We start from the raw sequence: 26,519 nt of genomic DNA on the forward strand, positions 1-26,519 counted from the left end.
ACAAAGTTTACCTTTTTTTCATTTTTGCCTGATATCTTAAAAACTATAATAGTCCGAGTGCGAGAAACTCTCAGTTGCAAAATGATTAGCAAGACAGTATCTACGTGGTATTATGCATGGTCGTAATTGTAAGTCGATTTCTTATTAGAGTTGTTGCCCTTTGATGACGATTTTAACGTTTTATTTGCGATTTTGAATCATATCTCTAATAGCTGTAATAGAAATATTGAAACTAAAATAAGCAAAAGTGATCAGCAAAGACATGAGCTACATTTAGGACTATGTGGAGGAAATTATCTGACGACCCATTATTTGAGATAATTATTGCCTGTTAATGGCGATTTTAACATTTGTTTTGCATTTTGCTTATATGGTAAACATTATAAATTATAAATATAAATAGCATTTAAAAACATTGTTGAATATGCGCGTAGACCCTTTCTTTACTCAAATCTCGCCTTTTCCTCCATTCTGTAGATGTTTTGTCCGGTATTTTGCACTTTCTGCCTTTTACTTTCTTTTTTGTAAAGTGCATCAATATCCTCAAATGAGCGCATCGACCACATGTTTTAAATATAATGTCTTATTCTTGTTCTTTGTGAGTATATATTTGTGTGTACATATCGCTATTTTTTTTTGTCTTTGATGATGACTTTTTTTTAGACGAAACTATCGTCTCGTCTTCAAATCTATGAACCAGAAATCTTGGATGAATAGTTTTTTCATTGTCATTGATGTTTAAAATAATATTACAATAAATGAATAACACAGCTTCACCACATTTTAATTCAGTAAATTGCAATTTGTAAAACAGATTCAGTAAAAAGGTATTAAAGCTATAAAATAAATAAATACAAAACCATGTGCTATAGTTATTGTATACAATGTAAAAAGTATCAAAAGGTTTGTTCATATATCTATATCTAATAATGCTGGACCATGTTTATGTACAAATAAACGAATAAATAAAATAAAAGTTTAAGGTTGTTCCTAGATTTACATTTCCGATGCCGGTCGCTTCTCCAAATATTTCTGTACATTAGCATTAGTTTTTACACTTTCGTAAAACTTTTTGACCTCCGGAAAGTCTTTGTACACGCCCTCTCCCATCTTTGGGTTACATACTAGTTTATCAAGCATGTCAAAAGCAGCCAAATCCGCAACTGTCAACTACAAATAACAAAAAAAAATAATTACATCTTGCACTTACTTTTTCCACTATTTTCAATGACAAAGCTTTTAAGGAAGACGCCATTTTGATTTTAAATTTATCACGTAGTTAAAAAAACCTGTTTACTACAAATAACAAAAAAAAAGGAGAATTACATCTAACGCTTACTTTTTCATTTTTGTTAACTATATCAAAAAGGTGTTCCGAAAGAATAGCGTAACTATACAAAGGAATACTTTTTTCCCGAAAGATTCCAAAGGCTTCTCTAAAAACATTGATGTTTGACAATTGCCATGATTTAACTGTCTAAAGGCTTCAACTGTTCCAAAAGAACGAAGGCCGTATTGTGACCTATAGTTGTTAATATCTGTGTCATTTTAGTCTCTTGTGGAGAGTTGTCTCATTTGCAATCATACCACATCTTCCTTTTTATATTTACGATACAAAAGGTTGTTTGTTATATATGTATATAATATTTTGTTCTTTTTTTTTGTATGATGTATTGTAAAATTATTATGTTGATTTGTGTATGCCTTCAACCCCATTGGGGTACAAATGTGCATTTATTCAATAAACATATAAGATTAAGTTCGACCCAAACTGCACTTAAACCAAGTGCATTGCCAGCAGTCTATTGATTTGGAATCTGTCTTCATATTTAGTTCATATTGGCTCAATTGATTGAACATTGTTGTTTAACGCCACTCGCAGCCCTATGATGCTTTAAATGGCTGGTAAACGAAGAGAACAACTCCGACCTTTGATATGAAAACCGACAATCTTATGCAATTATGATTAGAGTCAACTGTACTTGTCATGTGCCGGATTCCAACTCACAACCTCAGCGTTGACAAGCTAGTGGTACACTATTTCAACTTGGAATTATATTTATATGTATTTATTTTTTGTGTATTTTTACTTCTGTCTGTTTTGTCATGATCGTATATTTTTATAATCTATATTTAGTTTATATATTGATTATACATCTACCTATATATGTTGTTAAACATTTGGTTAATAAAGAATTGAATTGAATTGGACTTCTTAAACCACTTGACCACCGACGCATCGCATATTGGGTTAATTAATTGAATATCTTTGCATTTAAACTTCATGAATTTCTTTTCTTCTCTTTTTACTTTAAACCTCTGTTACCTTCGATCCCACGAGACATTTTCCACCATTTTCTTTCAGTACCTTGCACAAATAAGTGAAAAATTGTGGTAGAACTTCTGTGCCTAACTTTTTACCAAGTTCTTCCTAAAATAGAACAAAAAATGATTGAAGATAAGAAATATTTCTTTTTTCAAATATCTGATAAATCAATTAATCATATAATATAAAGTACAAGAAAGTCTGTGTGTCTAATTGTCGAAGGCCGTACGGTGACCTATAGTTGCTTGTATATATACGGATTGTTGCGTTGGTGATTAACGCCACCTCATGCACTATTTGTAATATCCTGGCGGTCAATTTATATTTGTGTAGTAAGCCCGAGTGCCCGTAGAAAACCATCGAACTTCGTTAGAAAAACTGACATTCCTAGTTAACTAAGATTCGAGTCGCGTTCAGGATTCAAACTCACCTTCAACATCAGTGGTACAGTAGATGACCTACTTAGACCACGTGACTACCGAGGCCCCAAATTTAATCTTGTTTGTGTTAATTGTTCATTTGTTGTGTCATTGTATGGACGTATTTTATTTGTTATAGTTTGTAGACAATTTACATATTTAATAAATACGAACCTTTTCAGATTCATCCTGTTTGTAATGTGATTTTATAAATACGAACCTTTTTAGCTTCATCCTGTTCGTAATGTGATTTAATAAATACGAACCTTTTTAGCTTCATCCTGTTCGTAATGTGATTTTATAAATACGAACCTTTTTAGCTTCATCCTGTTCGTATTGTGATTTAATAGATACGAACCTTTTTAGCTTCATCCTGTTCGTAATGTGATTTTATAGATACGAACCTTTTTAGCTCCATCCTGTTCGTAATGTGATTTAATAAATACGAACCTTTTTAGCTTCATCCTGTTCGTAATGTGATTTTATAAATACGAACCTTTTTAGCTTCATCCTGTTCGTAATGTGATTTAATAATAGCAGTAAACACGTCAGATACAGTTTCAATGATGACGTCACACTTTGTATTTTCCATATTATTTGAACCATACAATCCTGTTAAAATGTTATAGATTATTAATGATTATAGAGAATATATGGGAGTCTGGTGGGGATCTTCGTTTTTTACATTCTTTCAGTTTTGGCCATATTTCTCTATTTTTCATTTTTTTGTAAACTGAAAGCTGTTTGACACTTTGGTTCTCCATTTAATAATTGTGTTTATAACATTATATTGATTCAACCAATATGATTGGTTAATTTATTAGTAGTTGGATTTACCGCTATTTTCAGTACACATGGCTATATCGTGCCAAGACGAAGTGGTCGGAGTGAACTCAAGAGGATTTTGCATGGAAAATATAAACACATTAATTCTTAAATCCGTTGTTGGCATGATACAGGTTATGTTCTTCACATAAATTTTATGATGATATGATACTAGGGAATGTGCTGAAATCATATATGAGAAAGACAATTAATTTAATGGAAGTCTGGAGGTGGCATGTCAGTATAGCTGCTTGTAGTACTTTTTGAATTTATGTATTGTTGTCATATTTTTGTTTCCTATTCTGACATCAAACTCGAACTTTTTTTTAATTGAGATTATCTGTGCGTATTGCTGTATGTTTGTTAAGTCTACATTAGCTTAATATATAAGGGGGGATTGAGATCTCACAAAAATTTTAAATCCCGCGGAATTATTGTGCGTGTCTAAGGCAAGGAGCTTCTAGCCTTTGCTATCTTTTATGTCTTTTTAAGCTAAGTTCATTTATAATATACTTCAGAGTTTAAAGTGACGTCCATTTCAACCGAACTAGTTCACAGGAGCCAGCTGAATCCCGTTTCCGGGTCCAGAATGTTTTCGCTGTGTTAAAAAGCCATTGGTGGCCGTGGGCTTTGAACGACTAAAGGGCGAGGGTCCAAGCCTTTTTGAAGATAGTTTATCTTGCTTGAGAACTACCATAATACAAGAACACATTAACATTATTGGTCTGCCCTGCTTACTTGAGTTGGAGGCTGTGCTATGACCTGTACTTGTTCATGTATTCGTGATTTAGTCTTCATTGGTATAGTCGACTCATTGGAAATCATTCCAACTCTCTTCATTTTATTGTAATTCGAGTTTAAAAATCCACAGTCGCTATAAACAGGTTTAAACTATTGAGATTGAGATATAACGTTTTTTTCTTATTCCATCTAAATAAAAGTGTTATTTGTATTTCAGAATTCGGCTTAGGTACACAAAACTGTTATATTTAAATATATGAAATATTGTACTTTTAATTTTAGAAACAAGATGTACTATGAATTTATGGGAAGTTAGGATAACTCCAGTCACACACTGCAAAAAACTATCAAAATGAAATATATGACAAGCACAAACAAATTGTATTATGCATTATTATGTTAATAATGTTCTTGTTTGTGCAATAAAACATTAAAAAAAAAAAAAAAAAAAAAAAAAAACAAAAACAAAAAAAAAAAACAGTGAACGATTTTATCGATTAGCGATTTCCGAACCGTGTTTTCAGAGACTTTATATAAAACTTACCAAATTCACGAGCAAGGTATCGTGCAATAGCACCGGTCTGGTTAATCATTGTTTTATTATCCACAGTCAATACAGGCATCTGACCATATGGTGTTTCTGAAATAAATCATCAACTCGAGGTTTTCAGCAACTTTTTTTAAAATTTAATGCAATTAGCTTTGCATGTGTTATTCATTTATATTGCTATGAGGGTGAAAATCTGATTTTTTTTGTGTTTTTTTTTTTTGGCATCAACATATTTTGATTAATGCAGAAGGATATGCAGCTTTCAGTAACACATGAAAAAGTCTTTCGTTGATTTGACGTTATTTTATTCAGGACATGCACATTCATAAAAAAGTTTGATTGTAATTAGTATAATTTTGACCTTTAAAGCTAAAGATTAAAAACGAGGACACCTTTAATCCCAATTACATATATGCTGTATATTAGCACGGTTATTTTATGTTTAAAAGAAATCTTGTACGAGGGTCTGTTTGAGAAAATAACTGGTCGAAAAAAATAGTAAAAAAAAATTTAATAAAATAAAATATTTTGATAATTTACAAGGAATAAGTACCACAGCGAAAAAGTGAAAAAAAAATAAAGCAGTTAGTGGAAAATAAAAAGAAATTGTCTTCAAATCAAAAGAAAAGAAGGAGACAAAAAAAAAAACAAAAAAAAACTGTTTGTTTCAGACCCTTCTGAATCGGTTAAACAACGGTTACATAATATAATATTGATACCTTATTGAATTAAATAGAAACAAAAATACATTGCGCTACTCATATACATGATAGTATATTTAGAATATCGCATGTCTGTCTACGTTAACACCTGACTTAGCATAGTATAGAACAATTATGTAAACAATAAAAATCTTATATCCTTCAATACATAAATACTATTATTTTAAACAACCAATAATTGGCAGACAAAGGAAAATAATAACTTATTAAAGAAGTAATATAAGCTCCCCTCCCCATTGAAGCAATCTTTAACATGTATATTTGAATTGACAGTCTGGCTAATTATGAATCTGCACATCAACTTTTTTCAAACATTTCATGTATCTGCTTTGATCTAGAAATTCCTAAAATGATTACATATATACTAAACAAAAATATTTTTTTCTAAATAAACCAACTTGTTTGCCTTTATCATAGATAGCTAATAAACCGCTATTGTTTATTTTTTCCGAATATTTGTTCTCTTCTAATCAAATAAGCTATGCGAAGGTTCGATATACAAAAAAACTAGTCCAAGGTTTTATAAACCTGTTTTCAGTTTGATTAGGTGCTTTGCACTGTACTTGATTTGGACATTTAAAGTATTGGAAACAGACGAGGCATGTAAACACAATGTTTATGTACCCAGTCTAAATTTTCATGTTATATTGATTCTATCTAGAACATGATTAAGCATGTAATAACGACAATTCATTAAATATGATACATGTAGAAACCATGTATCTATTTGTATTTCCCCCTAAAAAATACGTTCCCTAAATATTTAATGAACTGAAATTCTATAATAATTTGTTATTAAAATCTTGTAAAAATAGAAAAAGTTCTACTAGCCCTCTTCAACAATCTTCCTCCACCTTAAAATAAAACAAAAATTGAGTGTGTGTCTGATTAGCAATATTAATACATATTCAAAATTATTTAATTTCAAATAAATACCATAAATATAATTTGACCTAACATGAACCGTTGTACAGTTAATGAAACTATAATTAATCTTATCTTCATTGAGAGATGATACTGGTGTCATTTCCCAATTATTTTTGTTTGGTAATTTTTCCAACTTCCACCTTATTCCCTTCTTTTCTCCATCTCCAACAACCTTACTTTTCTACACCTATATCCCACATCCCAACTATGTTTATCCCTATATCCATCTCCTCTTACTTGGTTTAAAAGCTGTCCATTTATCGCCACTTAATCTCTCATCCTCAAACTCTTTTCCAGCTGCAGCAAAAACAAGTCGAGGTAATTCTGCTCTTCCTCTAATGTCGAAGTAAGATAGCTTGAATTTAGCAGGCATTTTGACTTAATGTTGATGTCTTGATTGCTGATGAAAATTGACAACTATCATGTATTAACTACCGAAGCTATATCAGTATATGTGTATTTAAAACTATGTCCTAAATTCTGCCTTTAACATATTCAATACATGTTCTATATGTTGACCTTATCGATCTTGATAGTTCCAATGGCTACGCGTACGCGGTTGATATGGATTCGTACGGGTAATGACTTTGCAAACAAAAAATAGTTAAAAAGTGGAAGAAATTAAATGCAATTGATTGAAACCTGTTAATATTGCACCGCACCTTTATTCAAATAAAAAAAATAAAAATAAAGTACAATATTGAATACAATAAATAATTAATTGGGTTTGAATTGTTATAATAGCTCTTTAATTGTTCATAATTATAGTGTTTTAAATGTTCATAGCACATGTTTTGTTAATTTCATATATTATTGATTGTGATAGTTATTTCACAATATTTTCAAACTGTTTTGTTTGAATTGAAAAAAAAACCTCGATTTTATTTGATTGAAGAGGGATCGAAGAGTGAAAACGGATTTGACACAAGTTCAAATGTTATGAATTAACCTTCTACAATGCATGATCTAAAGCAACACTATGTCGTAAACACAACAAGACAGCTTTAACTTTAATAAATAAAACTCTTTTATTTGTTTTAATATATAACTTCAAATTGAGGAGGGCGAATGCCCTTTACGGATCCTTGTAAATCCTCCATTGGATGTCACTATCAGAGTTCCTTACAAGAGTGAAACGATGTGTCTAAGTTTTTCAGACTAGATGACAATTCAAACATTACCATTGAGATGTAGTGTTAGTAAAAGACGGGCAAAAGATACCATAGGGACGTTCTAACTCATTGATCGAGATTAAAGTGACAACGCCATGGCTAAAAAAGAAAAAGACAAACAGATAAATTATAGTACACAAGGCACAACCATTGAAAACTAAAGACCATGCAACACGAACCCAACTAAAAACTGGGGCTGATCTCAGGTGCTCCAAAAGGGTAAGCAGATCCTGCTCCACATGTGGCACCTGTCATGTTGCTCGTGTTATTACAAACCCGGTTATTAGTCTTATTCGGTAGGTCACATTCATGGAAAAAGAATGTGATTGTAGTTACGACAGTAGGAACATATCCGATATTATCTGTGAAACGGATATTCCGTAACGGTCAACCAACTCGTGATGGCGGCCGTAAAATTTTGGAAGGGATGATTTTAACATCACCATTTGGAACTCTTGATTTCATAACTTCCTTCTGACCTACAATAATCACGAAATATACATTTTGTTCGCCTGTCCCGAGTTGTTAGTCTTGTATGTTTTTTTTTATTTTTTTTTTAATTTTATATGTTTTGGAGTTTACTATGACGTCTATTTCACTGAACTAGTAGTCATTTTTATTTAGGGACCAGCTTAGTCCCACCTCTGTGTTCGGGATTTTCTCGTTGCGTTGACGACCCAATAGTGGCCTTCGGCTGTTATCTGCTCTTTGATTGGGTTTTTGTCTTTTTGACATATTCCCCATTTCCATTCTCAAATTTATTTTTGAAAGCAATTCCGTATTCGATCAGAGTTAGATCCAACTGGACCTTTTGTTACTCTTCAAGTGTGAGGTAAGTGTGACCTGAACAATGTTTGTGAGAAACCAGTGTATTAACCATTGCCTATAAAACATGATCAATTGAGATAAGAAAAATGTGTTCTTGGAAAGTTGGTTTGTTTAATGTACATAATTCAAATAACTAAGGCGAGTGGAATGAGCAACAAAGTGTTATTAGGGGTTGGATGTATGGGTCTTCATGCCATTTAGCCATCTTTATTTGTTGTGCTTATCTATTTTTATTCTTTATATTTTTGCCCTTTAATCTCCTCTTCCTGTCCATTATTCTATATTCTGTAAAGCTTAGAACCTCATATTAGTGTATTCATAAAAATGTGTTTACGCTAGCTTGCTCAATATTTTTATATTCGAGCGTCACTTACGAATCTTAGTTGACGTAACGCGTGTCTAGTGTACAAAGGTATGAGCCTGGAATCTTTGAAGAGCATTTTTGTAGAATGTTATAAACAACAATATTACAGCTTCATTTTATTTTAATTCAGTAAATTGCAATTTGTAAGACAACTTCACTAAACACATAAATATAAAAACATGTACTGTTGTATACAATGTAAATAATATTCAAGATTTGTTCACACATCTATGTTTGATAATGCTGAAACATGTAAACGTTTAAATAAATAAATATAAAAATAAATAAAAATTAGTGTGTTCGTTGATTTACAAGTCCGAAGCCGGTCGCCTCTCTAAATATTTTTGTATATTAGCATTTGTTTTCACACTTTCGTAAAACTTTTTGACTTCAGCAAAGTCTTTGTACACCCCTTCACCCATCTTTGGATTACAAGTTAGTCTATCGAGCATGTCAAAAACAGCCATATCTGCGACAGTCAACTAAAAATAATAAAAAAGAGAGAATAACATCATGTGCTTACTTTCCCCATTTTTTCTAATGATTTCATGAAAGTTTTCCGAAAGAATGGCATTACTATAGGAAAGGCTTCATTTGTTTTGAAAGAATGGTATAACTATACAAAATGCTTCAACTTTTACGAAAGAATGTTATCACTATACCAAAGGCTTCAACTTTTACGAAAGAATGGTATTACTATACCAAAGGCTTCAACTTTTACGAAAGAATGGTATTACTATACCAAAGGGTTCAAATTTTACGAAAGAATGGTATTACTATACCAAAGGCTTCAACTTTTACAAAAGAATGGTATTACTATACCAAATGCTTTAACGTTCCCAAAATAGTAATGTTTCTATAGGAAAGGCTTCGACTTTTACGAAAGAATGGTATTTCTATACAAATTGCTCCAAAGTTTCCCAAAAAATGGTGTTACTTTACCAAAAGCTTCTATGTTTCCAAATTAATGGTGGTACTTTAACAATGGCTTCAACGTTTCCAAAATAATGGTGTTACTTTAAAGCTTCTACGTTTCCAAAATAATGGTGGTACTTTAACAAAGGGTTCAACGTTTCCCAAATAATGGTGTTACTTTACCAAAAGGCTTCAACTTTTCCGATATTATTGTGTAAATATGCCTAATATTTCAAGACAACTGTTTGGTTAAAATGGTAAAAACTGCATAAATTATCTTCTGTTAATATTTAAACGGATTTCAGCCGATAAAGCATTTTGAATGACAAAATATTTAAAGAAGACACCATTTTGACTTCAAATTAACCACGCCATCAAGAAACTTACTTGACAACACTAACCACCTATAAACATTAGGTCCGACCAGACTGTACTTAACCTTATTAGAAAACGAATTGTCAGCAGTCCATTGATTTAGGAGCTAAATATCATCAAAACTGTCTTCATATTTAGCACCTATTTGCTTGAAAAATTGAATATAACTAACACTTAAACGTTATGATTTTTTATTCCATATTTGGCTTTAAAAAGTATATTGACTTCTGGCCTCGGCGTGTATACCTTTTCAGAGGACTGACAATTTCCAGATTATATTGCCTGTTCATATGTTTGTTACCTTTGATCCTACGAGAAATTTTCCACCATTTTCTTTCAATAACTTGCACAAATATGTGAAAAATTGAGGTAGAACCTCGGTACTGAACTTTTTAGCCAGTTCTTCCTGAAATACAGAAACAAATTAAGTGAACAGTACAAATTTTGAAATAACTGAGAAATAAATAAATCAAATAAAAGTCCATGAAACTCTGTAAACAGAATGGGTTTTTCTTGTTGTTGAATGCCGTACTGTGACATAATATTGCTTATATTCACGTTATTTTAACGAACTCTTTTGGATTGTGATTTCATTGGCAATCATACCACATCTTCTTATTATCATAAAAACTAGACAAAATATTCTAGTAGTCTCACGACTGTTATTCTCTGTGATACATTTTACTTTTAGAACGTAGATGTGTAGATGTGATTTAGTCCTGATGGTCTTTTTTGTTCAGATTTTCGTAGGCAAATCGGTCTTGATGCCAGTTCTCGTAGGTTAATAGGTCTTGATGCCAGTTCTCGTAGGTAAATTGGTCTTAATAACAGTTTTCGTAGGTAAATCAGTCTTGATGCCAGTTTTCGTAGGTAAATCGGTTTTGATGCCAGTTTTAGTAGGTAAATCAGTCTTGATGCCAGTTTTCGTAGGTAAATCTGTCTTGAAGCAAGTTCTCGTAGGCAGATTAGTCTTGATGTCAGTTCTCGTAGGTAAATCGGTCTTACTGCCAGTTTTGTAGGTAAATTGGTTTTCATACTCTATATATAGTTGTATGATGCTGAATATTATGGAGATTCGTGTAGATATATTCATTCCTTGATACTATATACAGGGTGTTTAATTAAGTTAAAGCGCGAATACAAGATGGGGCCTACCCCAGTCAATTAACCAATATACCAGTATTTTATTGTTAGCTATCTTTCTATCTTGCAATACCGTCCATCATATCGTTCGACCCTTTTTATTCTTTTTGTTACCGATTGAATTTTGTGATTCCCCTTTTTAATTCGAAATATTATTTTTTCTTTTAAATTATTATGTCAATACGCTCAGATTTGTATGATCACCTAAGAGACAACATGCCATCATTCAAATATTAATACATTATTCATTAATACATTGTTCAAATAAGGCTTTCGAAAATAGTGGAATTAATTACTTTTGGAGTGTCAAGAACTCGTTGGGAGTACTTGATAAATTGCATGCTTATATTGGTGATTTTGAATCTGTTCAAAGTTTTGATTTTTCTACCCTGTATACCATATTGCCTCACATTCTCATTAAGAAAAAAATTACCCACCTAATTAAATGGGCATTTAAAAAGTCAGAATGTGAATATATATGTTCAAACTCTTTTAGGTCATTTTTAGTAGCAATAAACAAAAAAAAACTATGTCAATTGGACATGCTTAGATACTATATATGCCCTTGAATTTTTACTAGATAACATTTTTGTTCGCTTTGGAGATTCCGTATATCGTCAGGTTATCGGAATTCCAATAGGGACTAACTGTGCACCACTTATTGCGGACCTGTTTTTGTATTGCTATGAGTTACAATTTATGACAAAAATCAGCAAAGACCCATCGAAACAACATCTGATAAACAAATTTAATAATACTTTTAGATATTTGGATGACATTTTGGCTCTCAATATTGACGACTTCAGTATGTATACTAAAGAAATTTATCCTGTTCAACTTACTTTAAATAAAGCTAATACTAACAATGACCACTGCCCTTTCCTCGATCTTGATATCTATATCACTAACGGAAAGCTTAATACTAAAATTTATGATAAAAGAGATGATTTTCATTTCCTATCGTTAATTATCCATTTTTGGATGGTGACGTTCCCTTGTCACCATCTTACGGTGTTTATATATCTCAACTTGTACGATTCGCTCGTGTTTGTAACTATGTTTTAGATTTTAACGAGAGAAATTTATGTATTACTGAAAAATTATTACACCAGGGTTTTCGATATCACAAACTAGTCAAAACATTTACTAAATTTTATCATCGGTATAAGGACATCATTCGTAAATATAGCTCAACATGCAGACTTCTTATACGTTTAGGTATTTCACATCCAATTTTTTATGGAAATATTCTTAATAAAGCACAAAAATGTCAGTATTCACCGCAGAAACTAACAAAACCTTTAAATAGACTTATTAAGAAGGGATATAGTTACGATACTGTTGTCAGGTCATTAAAGATTGCATATTTTGGCGTTAATATTGATTCACTTATAGGGTCTTTGCATCGAAACTAAACACATTTATTTAAAAAACAGTTGTTGGCATGACACGGGTTATGTTCTTCTCATATATGTTATGATGGTATGATACTAAACCCCTAACGGGAAGGATTGTGCCTGATATTCATATGATGAAATCATAATCTTTCAACCAGTTTAATTGAAGTCTGGAGCTGACATGTCAGTTAACTTCTAGTAGTCTGTTGTTATTTATGTCTAATTGTCATTTTGTTTATTTTCTTTGGTTTCATCTTCTGACATCAGACTTGGACTTCTCTTGAAATGAATTTTAAATGTACGTATTGTTATGCATTTACTTTTCTGCATTGGCTAGAGGTATAGGGGGAGGGTTGAGATCTCATAAACATGTTTAACCCCGCCGCATTTTTGCGACTGTCCCAAGTCAGGAGCCTCTGGTCTTTGTTAGTCTTGTAGTATTTTAATTTTAGTTTCTTGTGTACAATTTGGAAATTAGTATGGCGTTCATTATCACTGAACTAGTATATAATTGTTTAGGGGCCAGCTGAAGGACGCCTCCGGATGCGGGAATTTCTCGTTACATTGAAGACCTGTTGGTGACCTTCTACTGTTGTTTTTTCTATGGTCGGGTTGTTGTCTCTTTGATACATTCCCAATTTCCATTCTCAATTTTATTAATATGAATTGTTAGCCCTACCCCTGAAGTTATTTGCCATATTGGAGTCTTTATCTTATATTTAACCATGTGAGACAGGTTCATGATAGAATGTTAATCTTATTGATTTTTTTTTATAGTTAGTATTTAACGCCACCTTTAGCTTTATTGTCTATTATTGGCGGTCAGCTGGAGTGCCCGGTGAGAACTACGGATATTTGGTCGAAAAACTTACAATCCTAGTCAATAAAGGTTGAGGTCAAACACAACCTGCTAGATGCGGGAACTCATAACATCAGCAATATAGTAGATAAACTCCTATGACCATTCGGTCGCCCGAGGCCCCACATTTTATCTTACAATAAATTTGTTAATTGTTTATTTGTAATGTTCTTTTATATACATATTTTATTTGTTATTGTTTCTTATTTTGATTATAAATACGAACTTTAATATCTTCATCCTTTTCTAAATGTTGTTTAATGACAGCACTGTACAGGTCAAATACAGTTTCAATGATGATGTCACACTTTGTATTTTCCATATTATTTGAACCATACAATCCTGTTAAATAGTTGAAGTGTCATGTAGAATATGTTGGTGTCTTGTGGGGATCTTCATTTCTACATTCTTTAAGTTTAAGCCATGTTTCTCTATTTTATATTTTTGTTAAACTGAAAGCTCTCAGACAATATCGGTTCTTAATTTTTAATTGTGTTTGATAAAATCACTATAAATCACCATCTTCGATTAGTTGACTCTTTGATAGTTGGTATTTCCACCTCTTTTAGTACGGTTGGTTATATCGGGGAAGCCAGGAAGGAGGTAGCCGAATTGCCCAAAAGAGAACCACCGACCTTTGTCAGTAAACATGACAGTCTAAATCAATCAGACTTGTTACAATTGGAATCGGACTCAAAACTCCAGTGTTGACAGGCTAGTGATACAGTAAATGAACAACTAAGGGCCGACGGACCAAGTATCTTTGACAATACTTTATCTCGCTGGAGAGATATAATAAGAAAACATTATTATTATTGGTCTCCCCTGCTTACTTAATGGTTTGTTTGAGACCGTGCAAAGACCTGCAATTGTTCGTATACTTCTTCGTGGGTAAAGTTGACTCTTTGGAAATCATACCAATTTAAATTTTACAATCCACAGTCACTATAAATAGGATTAAGCTACATGTATTGATATAGCACATTTTTTATTCTATTTTCACTAAATGTGTTATTTTTATTTTATAATCTGGCTTAAGGTACACACAGATAAACTGTTGATATATTGTACTGTAAATGTTAGTAGGCAACTTTTGGGATGAACCAGATATTGTGTTGATTAGAAGATGTCTTGACCTCAGTAACACACTCAAAACAGCTAACAACACAAAAGATATAGGAAGAACTAATAACTTGTATTACAAAATGTTTTGTTTAGAGATGTACTCGTTATTTTCAATATAAGATTTTAACGCAGAAAAAAACCAAAACATAGTGAAGCATGTTATTGATTAGCAAATTCCGAATTGTGTTTTCGAACTTCATACAAAACTTACCAAATTCACGAGCAAGGTACCGGATAATGGCACCCGTCTGGTTTATCATTGTTTTATTATCTACAGTTAATACAGGCATCTGACCATAAGGTGTTTCTAAAAAAGATCATCAACTTTTGTTGCAATTAACTTTCATGTGTTCTTTATCTATCTTGCCGTGAGGGTGTTAGCTCTGTAAGATTTTTTTTAGGTACCGAGATATTTTGATTAATGGACAGGGATATGCAGCTATCAAATAATAGGAAGCGAGTCTTTAAGTAATTTGACGTTATTTTAGTATATTGCGTGACAAAGTGAAATGCATTTTATGTGATGTGGAGCAGCATCTGCTTACTCTCCAGGAACACCTTAGATCACCCCCAGTTATTTGTGGGGTTCGTTTTGCTTAGTCTTATGGTTTTCATGTTGTGTCTTGTGTACTATTATTTGTCTGTTTGTCTTTTACTTTTTTAGCCATGGTGTTGTCAGTTTATTTTCGATCTATGAGTTTGAATGTCACTCTGGTATCTTTCACCCCTCTTTTATGACATTCTGTACATGTACATTTATAAATAAGTTAAGTTTGCCTATTGTTTTAATTTATGGCATTGAATTTCCGTGTATATAAACGTGGTTTGCGAGTTTGTATTTTAAAAATATAAGAATGCACTCCGATTAATTTTTACCGTCAAAGTTAAAAATTTAAAAACTAGGACTTATGATTTGGGGATAATACATAAAGATATAGGGAATAATGAACAACTAATAGCAAATAGGGAAAATGAAAGGAAATGGCCATGGTCTTCAAATAAAAAACAATAAAAGAATACCACTCTGTTTCCAGGCCCTCGGTCAGCGGTTAAACATCTTTTATATAATATAGTATGTTAATGAATACCGTATTGTGTTTAATATGAACAATTAAACATTGCATAACGTTCATAAATGATACGTGTCAATAGATACCGAATGTGTACGTTAACGCTCGATTTAGCAAAAACAATAAATGATTACGTAAACAATACAATTCTTATATCCTTCAAAACATGAATACTATCACTTTAAACCACCAATCATTGGCGGAAAAGAAAAATTAAGGCTAATAAAGACAGAGTAAGCTCACCTTAGAGCCACTCAGTTACATGCATTTTTGAAAAAAGACAGTATTGCACAAGAATCTGCACATAAACTAAAATGTTTAAAACATTTAATGCACCTGATTTGATTCAGAAGTTCCTAAAAGGATGACATATATACATAAGAAATTAAAATTCGCAAAATAATAAAATTTGTTTACCAATATTATAGATAGATAAAAACCGCAATTGATTTTTTGTCCAAATATTTGATTTTATTTTAAGAAATAAATATGTAAAGTTTAAGTATACAAAAACTTGTTCAATGTTTTTATAGACCCTCTTTTCAATTTAAAAATTTTGTAAATATATATCATGTATATGGACATTTAAAGTGTTTGAAACATACAAGGCATTTGTACACAATGTTCATGCTATATTGATTCTACGTGGAACACGATTAATCATGTATTACCGACTAATCATCAAATATGATACATGTAGATACCCTGTTACAAATATTGTCATAACTAATTGTATTTATCACCCAAAAATAACCACCTTTTTACTCAAAACTAGGCAACATAACTGTTTTAGAATGTGCAAGTAGTAAAAATAATTCTGCCTTATAGATTTGGCACAGTTAAAGAAATAACTAGTTACTGCATGTATCTTAAACACACAACAATCAACACAAGGTATATATCCTCATATTCAGTTTAGTACAATACAGTGTCATATGCAAAAAAATTACATCAAGATAAGTTTTCCCACATTAGCATAAATATGGATGAGTGTAACATTTTTTCGGGACAAACTGATTTTTCGTCTTTCTATGTTGACACGTGAATCGTTTATATATAATGAAATAAAATTGGTCTTATCTTTTTTGAGTGATGACACGGGTGTCATTCCCCAAATCTTGCTTCTTTTTGTAATATTTCCAACTTCCCACTTTTTCCCTTCTTTTTCCCAGATCCAACAACCCGACTTTTCTACACCCATATTCCACTACCTAAAAGCGGGTTTCCCACCTCCTCTTACTTGGTTTAAAAGCTGTCCATTTATCACCAGTTATTCTCTCGTCATCAAATTCTTTCCCAGCTGCAGCACACACAAGTCTAGGTAATTCTGCTCTTCCTTTGATGTCGAAGTAAGATATTTTGAATTTAGCAGGCATTTTGATTGTTAGTTTATATCCAAATTGCTGATTCACAATCAAAAGTATATATTAACTACCGAAGCTGTGTATTTTACAATAAAACCATGTTTTAAATACTACCTGTAATCCATGTTCTATATATTGACCCTATCGATATAATTGGTATACATAAGATCTAGCTAGTTCTACTAGCTACACTAAAGAGGTCGAAATGTTTATCCAATCGATAAATAGTTCAGACCAGACTTTCCAATTGAAAGAATCTTCCAGCAAATGAACATTTGACCAAATAATGTCATAATGTGTTGGCAAAAAAAGTAAAATGGATGAAAATAATAAGCAAGTAATTTCAACCTCTTAATAGCAAAGATCAGATGATCTAAAAAGAAATTTTCTTATCTGCATCTCTAATCAGGTCAATCAGTAAGCACAGTGTTTGTATGACGTTAACTCTTAGCGTTGTTTCATTGATATAGTCTAGTTAAATTGAGGCAGTTAAGGCGAAACATAAGTCTGAAGATGTAAAACATTGTTGTTATGTGACATATAACATGACACATGTGCAGTAAACACTTCGTCGATGATAAAGGACCAACTGACATTAATTACTACCCGATGCCAGCACTGTAACAAAATGACGAACAGGTGAGTGAGTGTATTTCAATAACCAATGGAGATCCCAGCTAGCAGTCTGGGGATTCACAAATAGACTACTTATTACTGTCACGACAATCAGTGTTTGATATGCTACCATTTCTTAGCAAAAGAATCAAATTCACTCCAGCAGAAGAGTTAACTGTGAAAACTAAACTTATTGCTAATCCAAGAATTCATGTAGAAAGAGTTAGAACATGTCAAGAAATTTAAATTATTTAGTGGGAATGTTCCTCTTTCATTGTCACCAATAGCTGATCAGATGGTTGTTGCGGTATCTTGCCTTGTCAATTTTTATGAACCACTTAAGCTTGTTAAATACTTTTGTAAACATTTATATTTACGTGTATACGTTATTCTTATTCCGCGGCTATTTATACATACACAAATGTACTCTAGAATAAATTTGTGTACATGTACAAATATATACCTGTTTAGTTTTACTTATGATTATATTCTTTATATTTAGCCTCCCTTGTTTCGAATCTTTATAAGTTTAGTCCATTATTGACCATTATGTAAACGATCCCATCTAGATCTTCTTCTGTGAAACACACATCAGACATGTCAGAGGCCGACTCTGAATGGGAATCTTCATTTCTTTATTTTCATCTTTTTATACCATTTTTCTCTATTCTTTCTCTATTTTGACTCTTATTAAATATTCCTAATATTTTAGCACCCATGGCCAATGGTTTTCCATTCTATATTTTTTCGGCCCATTTTTCATAATAATTACATATTTGTTTTGGCCCTTATTCTGCATTTTTTTTCCATTCTTGTCTATTCTGTAAAGCCTATATAGACCTTTCTATTACAGCATTGATAACAAAAAAATGGAATAGAATGTCTTAGTTGTTTGTATATGTTTGTGTATACACTCGCTCACTTTTTATAGCGTTATACATTTTTTTATTCGCGCTTCGATCACTGCTGAGTCTTTTGCAGACGAAATGCTCGTCTAGCGTATACAATTATACGCCCGGAATCTTTGATGAGTTTTTTTCACTGCTATAAAATAAATATTTTACAATACAAAACAGCTTCACCATATTTTAATTCAGTAAATTGCAATTTGTAAAACAGATTCAGTAAACAGATAACTATAAAATAAACAGGTACAAAAAACATGTACTATTGTATACGATGTAAATAATCTTCAATTTTTGTTCACATACTTATGTCTGTTAATGCAGAACCATGTAAATGTTTAAATAAATAAATGAATAAAATAAAGATGAGTATGTTCCTTGATTTACATGTCCGATGCCGGTCTCTTCTCTAAATATTTCTGTACATTAGCATTTGTTTTTACACTTTCATAAAACTTTTTGACTTCAGCAAAGTCTTTGTACACCCCTTCTCCCATCTTTGGATTACATGTTAGTTTATCAAGCATGTCAAAAGCAGCCATGTCTGCGACAGTCAACTGCAAAAAACAAAAAGGAGACAATTACAACTTGCGCTTACTTTTTTCCAAAAGAATTTCAAATGTCAAAGCTTTTAAGGAAGACGCCATTTTGACTTAAAATTAATCACATGGTCAAGAAACTTGTGTAAGGATTATTCTAACAATTATAACCTGTTATAAACGTTGGCTCGGAACAAACTGCATTTAACCTAAACATAAAACAAATTGTAAATAGTCTATTGATTGAAAATGTCAATATCCTTAAAAAGATCATATTGACTTGATTTGTTGTTGTTTAACGCCACTTTCACCACTGTTTTTATACGGTTTTTAATGATGCTGGAACCCAGAGTACCCGGAGAGAACTGTCGACCTTCGGAAGGATAACTGACAACCTTTAGTCAATTCAGATCGGAGTCGAACGCGCCTGCAGCGTGCCGGATTTGAACACACAACCCCAATATCGACAGGCTAGTGATCAGGTATTTTATTGAACTAGGCCATCGAGGCACTATGCATATTGGATCGAGAAATTGAATATCATTAAACGTCATATTTTTCGTTTATTCTCTATCAACTGTGGATTCGTTTATGTTCGTGGGTATCAATTTTCGTGGATTGTAGAAAACTTATGATTTCGTTGATATTTGATTTCGTGGTTTTGCAAATATCTGCACACAACCATATAGAAAATTTATAATTTATTGCAGATTTAAGTTAGTGGTTCAACTGTACCCACGGAAGCGACGAAAATTGGTATCCAACGAATAATAATGAATCCACAGTAGTTACTAAAAAATTATATGTTCTACTGGCCTCAATGTATTTAACTAATCTTAGGTTTGCCAATTTCAAGATTGTTTTGTTTAATATAAATATATATATTTGTTACCTTTGAACCAACGAGAAATTTTCCACCATTTTCTTTGAGTAACTTGCACAAATATGTGAAAAACTGGGGCAAAACTTCTGTACTAAACTTTTTACCAAGTTCTTCCTAGATAAGAAAATAAAATGATTGAAATAAACAATTGCAATTTTGAAATTACTATCAAATAATAGCGCAAGAAAATCCGTATCTGGTATCTGTTTGGTCTAATTGTTGAAAGTCGTACGGTGATCTATAATTGCTTATATCAACGTTATTTGAACGAAGTCTGTTGAATAGTTGTCAGCTCATTTTGCAATTATACTACATCTCCTTATTTTAATATAAACCAGTCTCACGATTGTTATTCTCAGTGCTATTTGAGAACATTTGAACGATATTAAGATTCTCGTAGATAAATCTTTTCCAATGGTCTACATTATTAAGATGTTCGTAGGTAAATCGGTCTTGATGCTCTATATTATTGAGAATCTCGAAAGTAATCAGTTTGATGCTCTGTATTATTGCAATTTTGTGTTCGTGCTCAATATGATGTCATTACGATCAGATTGTTATGCTCATCTAAGACACGACATGCCAGCATTTCAATATCATGATCCTTTCAATGCTAAGCCCCATCCCTGAACATGTTTGTCATATTGGAGTTTTTATTGAAGTCTTTAGAAATGAGGGAGACAGACCCATGTCAGACAGGTTCATGATAGTGATTTTAGTTTAAGATTATTTAATTGTTGGTGTTTAACGCTACCTTGTGGACTATTGCCTATACTCTGGCGATTAATTATATTGGTGTAGGTAGCCAGAATGCCCTGAGAAAACGATTGACTTTCAGTAGAAAAACTGACATTTGAAGTCGAAAGCACCTTCCACTTGGAGGTGTCGTTAGATAACTACTCAGCTATCGATGTCCAAAATTTAATCTCACATGCATGTTAAGTGTCAATTTGTTGTGCTCTTGTATGTACGTATTTATTAGTTTTTGTACGTAATTTTGCTATAAAATTGATCTACATATTAAGGAAATACGTACCTTTTTAGCTTCATCCTTTTCGAAATGTAGTTTAATCATAGCATTGAAGACGTCAAATGTAGTTTCAATGATGATGTCACACTTTGTGTTTTCCATATTATTTGAACCATACAACCCTGTTACAATAGTTAAAAAGAATAAGTAGGGAGCTGGTGGGAATCTTCATTTTAACATTCTTTAATATAAGCCATGTTTCTCTATTCTTTTTTTTTAAGCTGAAAGCACTTAAACAATATTGGTATTCCATTTTTAATTGTGTTTTACAAAATCACTATACATAAGCCGATTCGATTGATTGATTGCTAGTTGGTATTTAACGCCACTTTCAGTATTATTGGCTATAAAGTGGATACCAGTTTTTATTGATGGAGGGAGCCGAAGTGCCCACAGAGAATTACCAACCTTCGGTAGGAAAAACAGTCGCTTCGAAGACAGTTTATCTTGCTGGAGAGACATTTGCGGATCCAGCCATTTCTCGAAACGGGGGGTTCCAACCCCCGGAACACCATGCAACGTTCAAATAATTCAAACAAAAGGGGTACAGCCTCCGGAACAACCTATATTCCCAATGAATCCGCCCTTATTTATGCATAGGTTATCCCATGGTTTGTTGGAGGCCGTGTGATGACTTGTAATTGTTCACATCTTTCTAACTTGGTCTTTAAGCGTAAATTAAAGTGAACTAATTGGCAATCATACCACAGTGGCATTTATTCATTTCTACAGTATTTGAGGATTTGGCTTATACAGGTTCACAGACGTTAACTGTTGATACATTGTATTGTAAATATTCGTAAAAGCCGTTTCAAATAAACAAGATGTGAAATGTGTTTATTGGAAATTTGCCTAACCTCAGAAACACACTTCAAGGAGCTATAAAATACAATATTGCAAGCACTAATGAATTGTATGATTAAGCATTATGTTATACATGTACTCGTTTGTGCAATGTAAGATTACAACGCAGAAAAAAACCCCAAATAAACCATAGTGAACCATTTTATCGATTAGCAATTTCCGAACAGTGCTTTCAGACTTTAATATAAACTTACCAAATTCACGGGCAAGGTATCGGGCAATGGCACCCGTCTGGTTTATCATTGTTTTATCATCTACAGTTAATACTGGCATCTGACCATATGGTGTTTCTGAAATAAATCATGAACTCATGGTTTGCAAACATATTTTTTCTCAATTTTATTGCAATAGGTACACTTGTGTTATCTATTGATATTGCTGTGAGGGTGTTAGCTGAATAATGTTTGTTCTCTGTCACCAAGATATTTTGATAAATGAAGACAGATATGCAGCTTTCAACTAATACGGTGATTTGATGCTATTTTAAGACATTGCACGACAAAGTGAAACGTATTTAATGACTTTCAATACATGTACATTTATAAATACACGATGTTCATTTTGCCTTTTGCTTAAATAAATTTTGTGGCATTGAATTTCCATTAAAAAAAAACTGATTTGCGAGTTCTTATTTAAATCCGTTTATAAGATAGAAATTCGATTAATTTTGATTGACCTTCCAATTTAAAGTTTAAAAACGATGACATCTTTAATCCCAGTTACAAATATGCTGCGTATAAGCACGGTTATTTTAGATTTGATAGAATTCTTGTACGAGGGTCTGAATGAGAAAATAACAGACTGAAAGAAAAAAAACACGAAAAAAACCCAACAATTTAACCTTAAAAAAAAATTAAAATTATTGTGTGATAATATATAAAGAATAGGTAATAATGGACAACTATCAGTAAACCTGTATTATTGGCGCAAAAAAAAATGTTTTATTTAGTCAAATGAAATATGGTTCGTTGCGCAAATGAAAGATTTGTTTTGCCACAAATGAAATACCAATTGGCACAAAAGCAAAGCACCGAAAATAAGTTATAGATAATGTATATTTTAAGGTTTGTCTTGTTGTATAACACCCCGAGGTAAAAAGGTAAAACTATTCTATGTGATATCCTTCATCTTCGGCCTTTCAGAACTCTTAAAAATATTCTTTTCTCGATTTGGTAATTGTGAAGATTGTCTTATGATGATGGCCATAATTCTATGAAGTTCGCAGTATTGTACTGATCATTCCTCATTTTTTCGGGGTAGAGAAGGGAGTAGTTTTTTTTACGGGATAATCGTTTTTCAATAAGACACAAGAACACAATGTTATTTGAATTTGAACCTTAATGTTTTATTTATTTTTTCCCTTACTGTAAAATAAATACAAAATATTTTGTTCGTTTTCCAATCACCCTTCTGAAATAGTATTATTTTTATTAAAAATTAAGAATCAAACAATTTGATAATAAAATATATTCTCCCCCGCAAACTCCCCCCCCCCCCTCCAAAGACACAAACAAGATATTCAACTAAACAACAAAAATAGAAGTTGACCTCACATGAACCATTTATATATATATATATATATATATATATATATATATTATTATTAATTCGTATATTTTAACAAATTTGATTCGTTTCGGGATAGTCACATGTTTAAACTATATTCTCGAAGGTAGAGAGAAAACGGCGGATAGCAAAAAGCATATTGACCGGCAAAAAGCATATTGCACGGTTAATTTTAGAATATCTAAAAACCGATATACTTTGTGACGTCATTTAATGAATTTCAGGATATTGTTTAACAATTTGAAACAAATGATATCGATTATTTGACGAAAAAAAATCTTCAAATACATAAGATGTCCAAAAAAAGAAGTAAATGAAATAACAACTAATATGTTGTTATTGTCAAGGAGACAATGTAATATCTATAAAGTTCCAACAAACCTAAATGACGATTTTGATATAAACATGGTCGGAAATAAATAATATAACAAATATAGCCTTTGTATGAAGTCAATACAGGATATATCGACCCAAAGAATTATATCGACCTCGGACTTCGTCCTCAGTCAATATACTTCTTTCAGCTCAATATATCCTTGTATCGACCTCCTACAAAGGCTGTATTTATATAATATATAATAAACTATATTTGATCTGATCTTACTGGTGTCATCTCCCAAATCTCGCTTTTTTGTAAGTTTCACTCCCCCTCCCCCTCTTTTTCCAAGATCCCACTGTTTTTACCCCTATATGCCCCAGTTTTTATTCCTGTTCTCCACATCCACAATTCACTTGTTTACCTCCCCCCCTCTTTTGCCTTAGTATTCCAAATTCCCTAAAACGTATCATATCTCCCCTCTTACTTGGTTTAAAAGCTGTCCATTTATCGCCACCTAATCTCTCGTCCTCGAACTCTTTTCCAGCTGCAGCAAACACAAGTCGAGGTAATTCTCCTCTTCCTCTGATGTCGAAGTAAGATATTTTGAATTTAGCAGGCATTTTGATTTAATGTTTATATCTTGATTGCTAATGAACAAATGAAAAGTATATGAATTAACTACCAATTAAGTCTATTTAATATATACTTAAACCATGTCCTAGATTTTGTCATTAATCCATATCCTATATATTGACACCATCGATATATAACTTTAAATTTGTATAAAATAAGATCTAGATAGTTCTACTGGCTACACGTAAGCGGTCAATATGTTTATTCAACGGATTAGTACAGGTCAGACGTTTCCATAGAAAGAATCTTCCAGTAAATGACCATTTGACCCAGTAGTGTCATAATGACTTGGCAAAAGCATGTAAGAAATACACATTTTAGTCTATCATTATAGATGCATCTTCTAAATCTAATACGATGACTTGTTAGAAGGTCCGCGTATATTTTTTTTATAAATTAACAATAAATGACTTTATTTTATACGCATTCGCTTATTGGTGTATACCCAGCGTTACCGATATTTTATATTGAAACAGTGTTTTATTCAAATATCGGTCGTACATTTATGTAATATAAAGAGCGAGCCAGAGATTGCTAGACTCAAGATCACTGTAAATGAATATTAATATACTTAGACCACTCGGCCAGATGGCCCTTTCTATAAAAGTAAAATTTACAGTCGTTTCTATAAAAAAAAATCTATGTAAACTTTATAAAGCCTTCTAACATTTGAAGACACTGGCTTCATTTTCAGAATTGAGAAAGAATTGTTGTAGCGGTACACGTTTATTTCCGATACTTTGTTACATGACTTTACAGTACATTTGTATTACTTGTGATTTGTTTACAAATATTCTTTGAGATCGTCAAATAAAGGATATTTTTTGTTGTTTGGAGACCCTTTTTAAGATTTGCGAATACAACTGTACATTAAACAGCCATCATTTTTTCGAATTATTTACCACCTCGTATACAATTGTGGAAACCATTGACACGGTTAAAGACAAATATACAGCAATTTAATGTATTAACAAGAAAACCGTTGAAACATTTGAAGAGTTCATTTGTATAATGTATCTATTTATTTAGGATTTATTATTGATTAGAGATTTAGGGAAGATTTTCTCTATTGTAATTACATTGACACCATCTACAAATAAAGTATTTACTTACTTACTATCCCAAGCTAAATATATATATTGAACTCGCAATTTCATCACATGAAGATTACACATGCAAAGTGAAAATCTGAAGGGGAAACAAGTTTCAACCGCTTTTTTTTAATCTGATGTATATATTTAAAAACTAATAATAAAAAATAAAAACAGAATGTGACTGAGGACACGATTATGTATTATCATAAAATACAATATACATTTCAATATTATGAATGAACACGTATGCGGCCACTTTCATTTAAGCCGGAAACCATCTAAAATTTAACTAAAATGCTAAAATTGTGAAGATTTCAGTAATTTAGCATGACTTAATGATGTTAGTACCCGATATATGTGAATTATTGTGTCAAAAACAGCCCATATTTGTGTAGCAGAATCATTCTTCTTTCCAATAAATAGCTAAAAGATTAAATTTTCACAATTTTGTCAAACTGCTATATTTGGGGGCCAAAAAGGGATCTTACTGAACCTACTCATTTGGACGAAAAAAAAAAACGTTAGTACGAGGACTGAAACTTAAACGGGACGGACAGAATGATGGACGGAAAGACGAACGAAAGGACGGACGATTAAGGGTAACAATTATGCTCCCATTGCCTAATGCTATTGAAGAATATTCTATTTAAGTAAACTATTTATGTCATTTTGAATATATGTTTTTCCGTGTGTTGCTTTGTATAATATGGATAGTATACTGTACTTCAGCCACAATTTTAGAGTCTGACATAGGACATACATGCATGATGTACATCAATATCCCTAGTTCTCAGCTTTATAATTGAATTGTATTTAATTAAACGAACATTGTCCTTCGAAAAAAGTGACTGCTATTATCATTGGTAGTTAAAACAGACTGTCATCTTTTGAGAATCACAACAAGTCGTGAAAATGTCGAATTCTGCAGTCTAATTATCTATAATACTAA

General features: G+C 32.0%; 4 protein-coding genes across 5 annotated transcripts in view; 1 reads left to right on the forward strand and 3 right to left on the reverse strand.

The window, feature by feature from the left end:
* The window catches only part of LOC143055597 (uncharacterized), a 445,604-nt gene that overhangs the window by 302,207 nt on the left and 116,878 nt on the right, over positions 1-26,519 (forward strand). The window lies entirely within an intron of this gene.
* LOC143055590 (glutathione S-transferase-like) lies at positions 769-7,017 on the reverse strand. Its single transcript, XM_076228749.1, has 5 exons — positions 6,748-7,017; positions 4,856-4,951; positions 3,242-3,357; positions 2,327-2,431; positions 769-1,170 (listed from the first exon to the last, which is right to left on the reverse strand). Exons 1-5 carry the CDS (start codon positions 6,881-6,883, stop codon positions 997-999), a joined length of 627 nt encoding a protein of 208 aa, XP_076084864.1. The 5' UTR covers positions 6,884-7,017; the 3' UTR covers positions 769-996.
* On the reverse strand, positions 8,961-17,264 carry LOC143055592 (glutathione S-transferase-like). 2 transcript variants are annotated; one of them, XM_076228751.1, is made up of 5 exons: positions 16,999-17,255; positions 14,900-14,995; positions 13,790-13,905; positions 10,466-10,570; positions 8,964-9,356 (listed from the first exon to the last, which is right to left on the reverse strand). In XM_076228751.1, the coding sequence occupies exons 1-5, from the start codon at positions 17,132-17,134 to the stop codon at positions 9,183-9,185; spliced, it is 627 nt and encodes a 208-aa protein (XP_076084866.1). In that variant the 5' UTR covers positions 17,135-17,255; the 3' UTR covers positions 8,964-9,182. The 2 variants fall into 2 exon arrangements, with proteins under 2 accessions (XP_076084867.1, XP_076084866.1); XM_076228752.1 differs by lacking the exon at positions 14,900-14,995 and having other exon boundaries at positions 8,961-9,356; positions 16,999-17,264.
* LOC143055591 (S-crystallin SL11-like) lies at positions 18,810-24,544 on the reverse strand. Its single transcript, XM_076228750.1, has 5 exons — positions 24,328-24,544; positions 22,153-22,248; positions 21,101-21,216; positions 20,074-20,178; positions 18,810-19,199 (listed from the first exon to the last, which is right to left on the reverse strand). Exons 1-5 carry the CDS (start codon positions 24,461-24,463, stop codon positions 19,026-19,028), a joined length of 627 nt encoding a protein of 208 aa, XP_076084865.1. The 5' UTR covers positions 24,464-24,544; the 3' UTR covers positions 18,810-19,025.

The sequence above is a fragment of the Mytilus galloprovincialis genome, chromosome 12 (assembly GCF_965363235.1).
Source record: "Mytilus galloprovincialis chromosome 12, xbMytGall1.hap1.1, whole genome shotgun sequence".
Lineage (NCBI taxonomy): Eukaryota > Metazoa > Mollusca > Bivalvia > Mytilida > Mytilidae > Mytilus > Mytilus galloprovincialis.

Bases quoted from the DNA above. Each gene is read 5' to 3' on its own strand.
- LOC143055590 (XM_076228749.1), bottom strand. From the start codon at position 6,883: ATGCCTGCTAAATTCAAGCTATCTTACTTCGACATTAGAGGAAGAGCA. The intron at 4,952-6,747 runs GTAAGAGGAGAT...GATTTATTTCAG, and splicing joins ATGGACAGCTTTTAAACCAA to AAACACCATATGGTCAGATG. The intron at 2,432-3,241 runs GTTCGTATTTAT...GTTCTATTTTAG, and splicing joins AACAGGATGAAGCTAAAAAG to GAAGAACTTGGTAAAAAGTT.
- LOC143055592 (XM_076228751.1), bottom strand. From the start codon at position 17,134: ATGCCTGCTAAATTCAAAATATCTTACTTCGACATCAAAGGAAGAGCA. The intron at 14,996-16,998 runs GTAAGAGGAGGT...GATCTTTTTTAG, and splicing joins ATGGACAGCTTTTAAACCAA to AAACACCTTATGGTCAGATG. The intron at 9,357-10,465 runs GTAACAAACATA...TATTATTTTTAG, and splicing joins AATTTCTCGTAGGATCAAAG to TTGACTGTCGCAGATATGGC.
- LOC143055591 (XM_076228750.1), bottom strand. From the start codon at position 24,463: ATGCCTGCTAAATTCAAAATATCTTACTTCGACATCAGAGGAAGAGGA. The intron at 22,249-24,327 runs GTAAGAGGGGAG...GATTTATTTCAG, and splicing joins ATGGACAGCTTTTAAACCAA to AAACACCATATGGTCAGATG. The intron at 21,217-22,152 runs GTAAGTTTATAT...CTATTGTAACAG, and splicing joins ATACCTTGCCCGTGAATTTG to GGTTGTATGGTTCAAATAAT.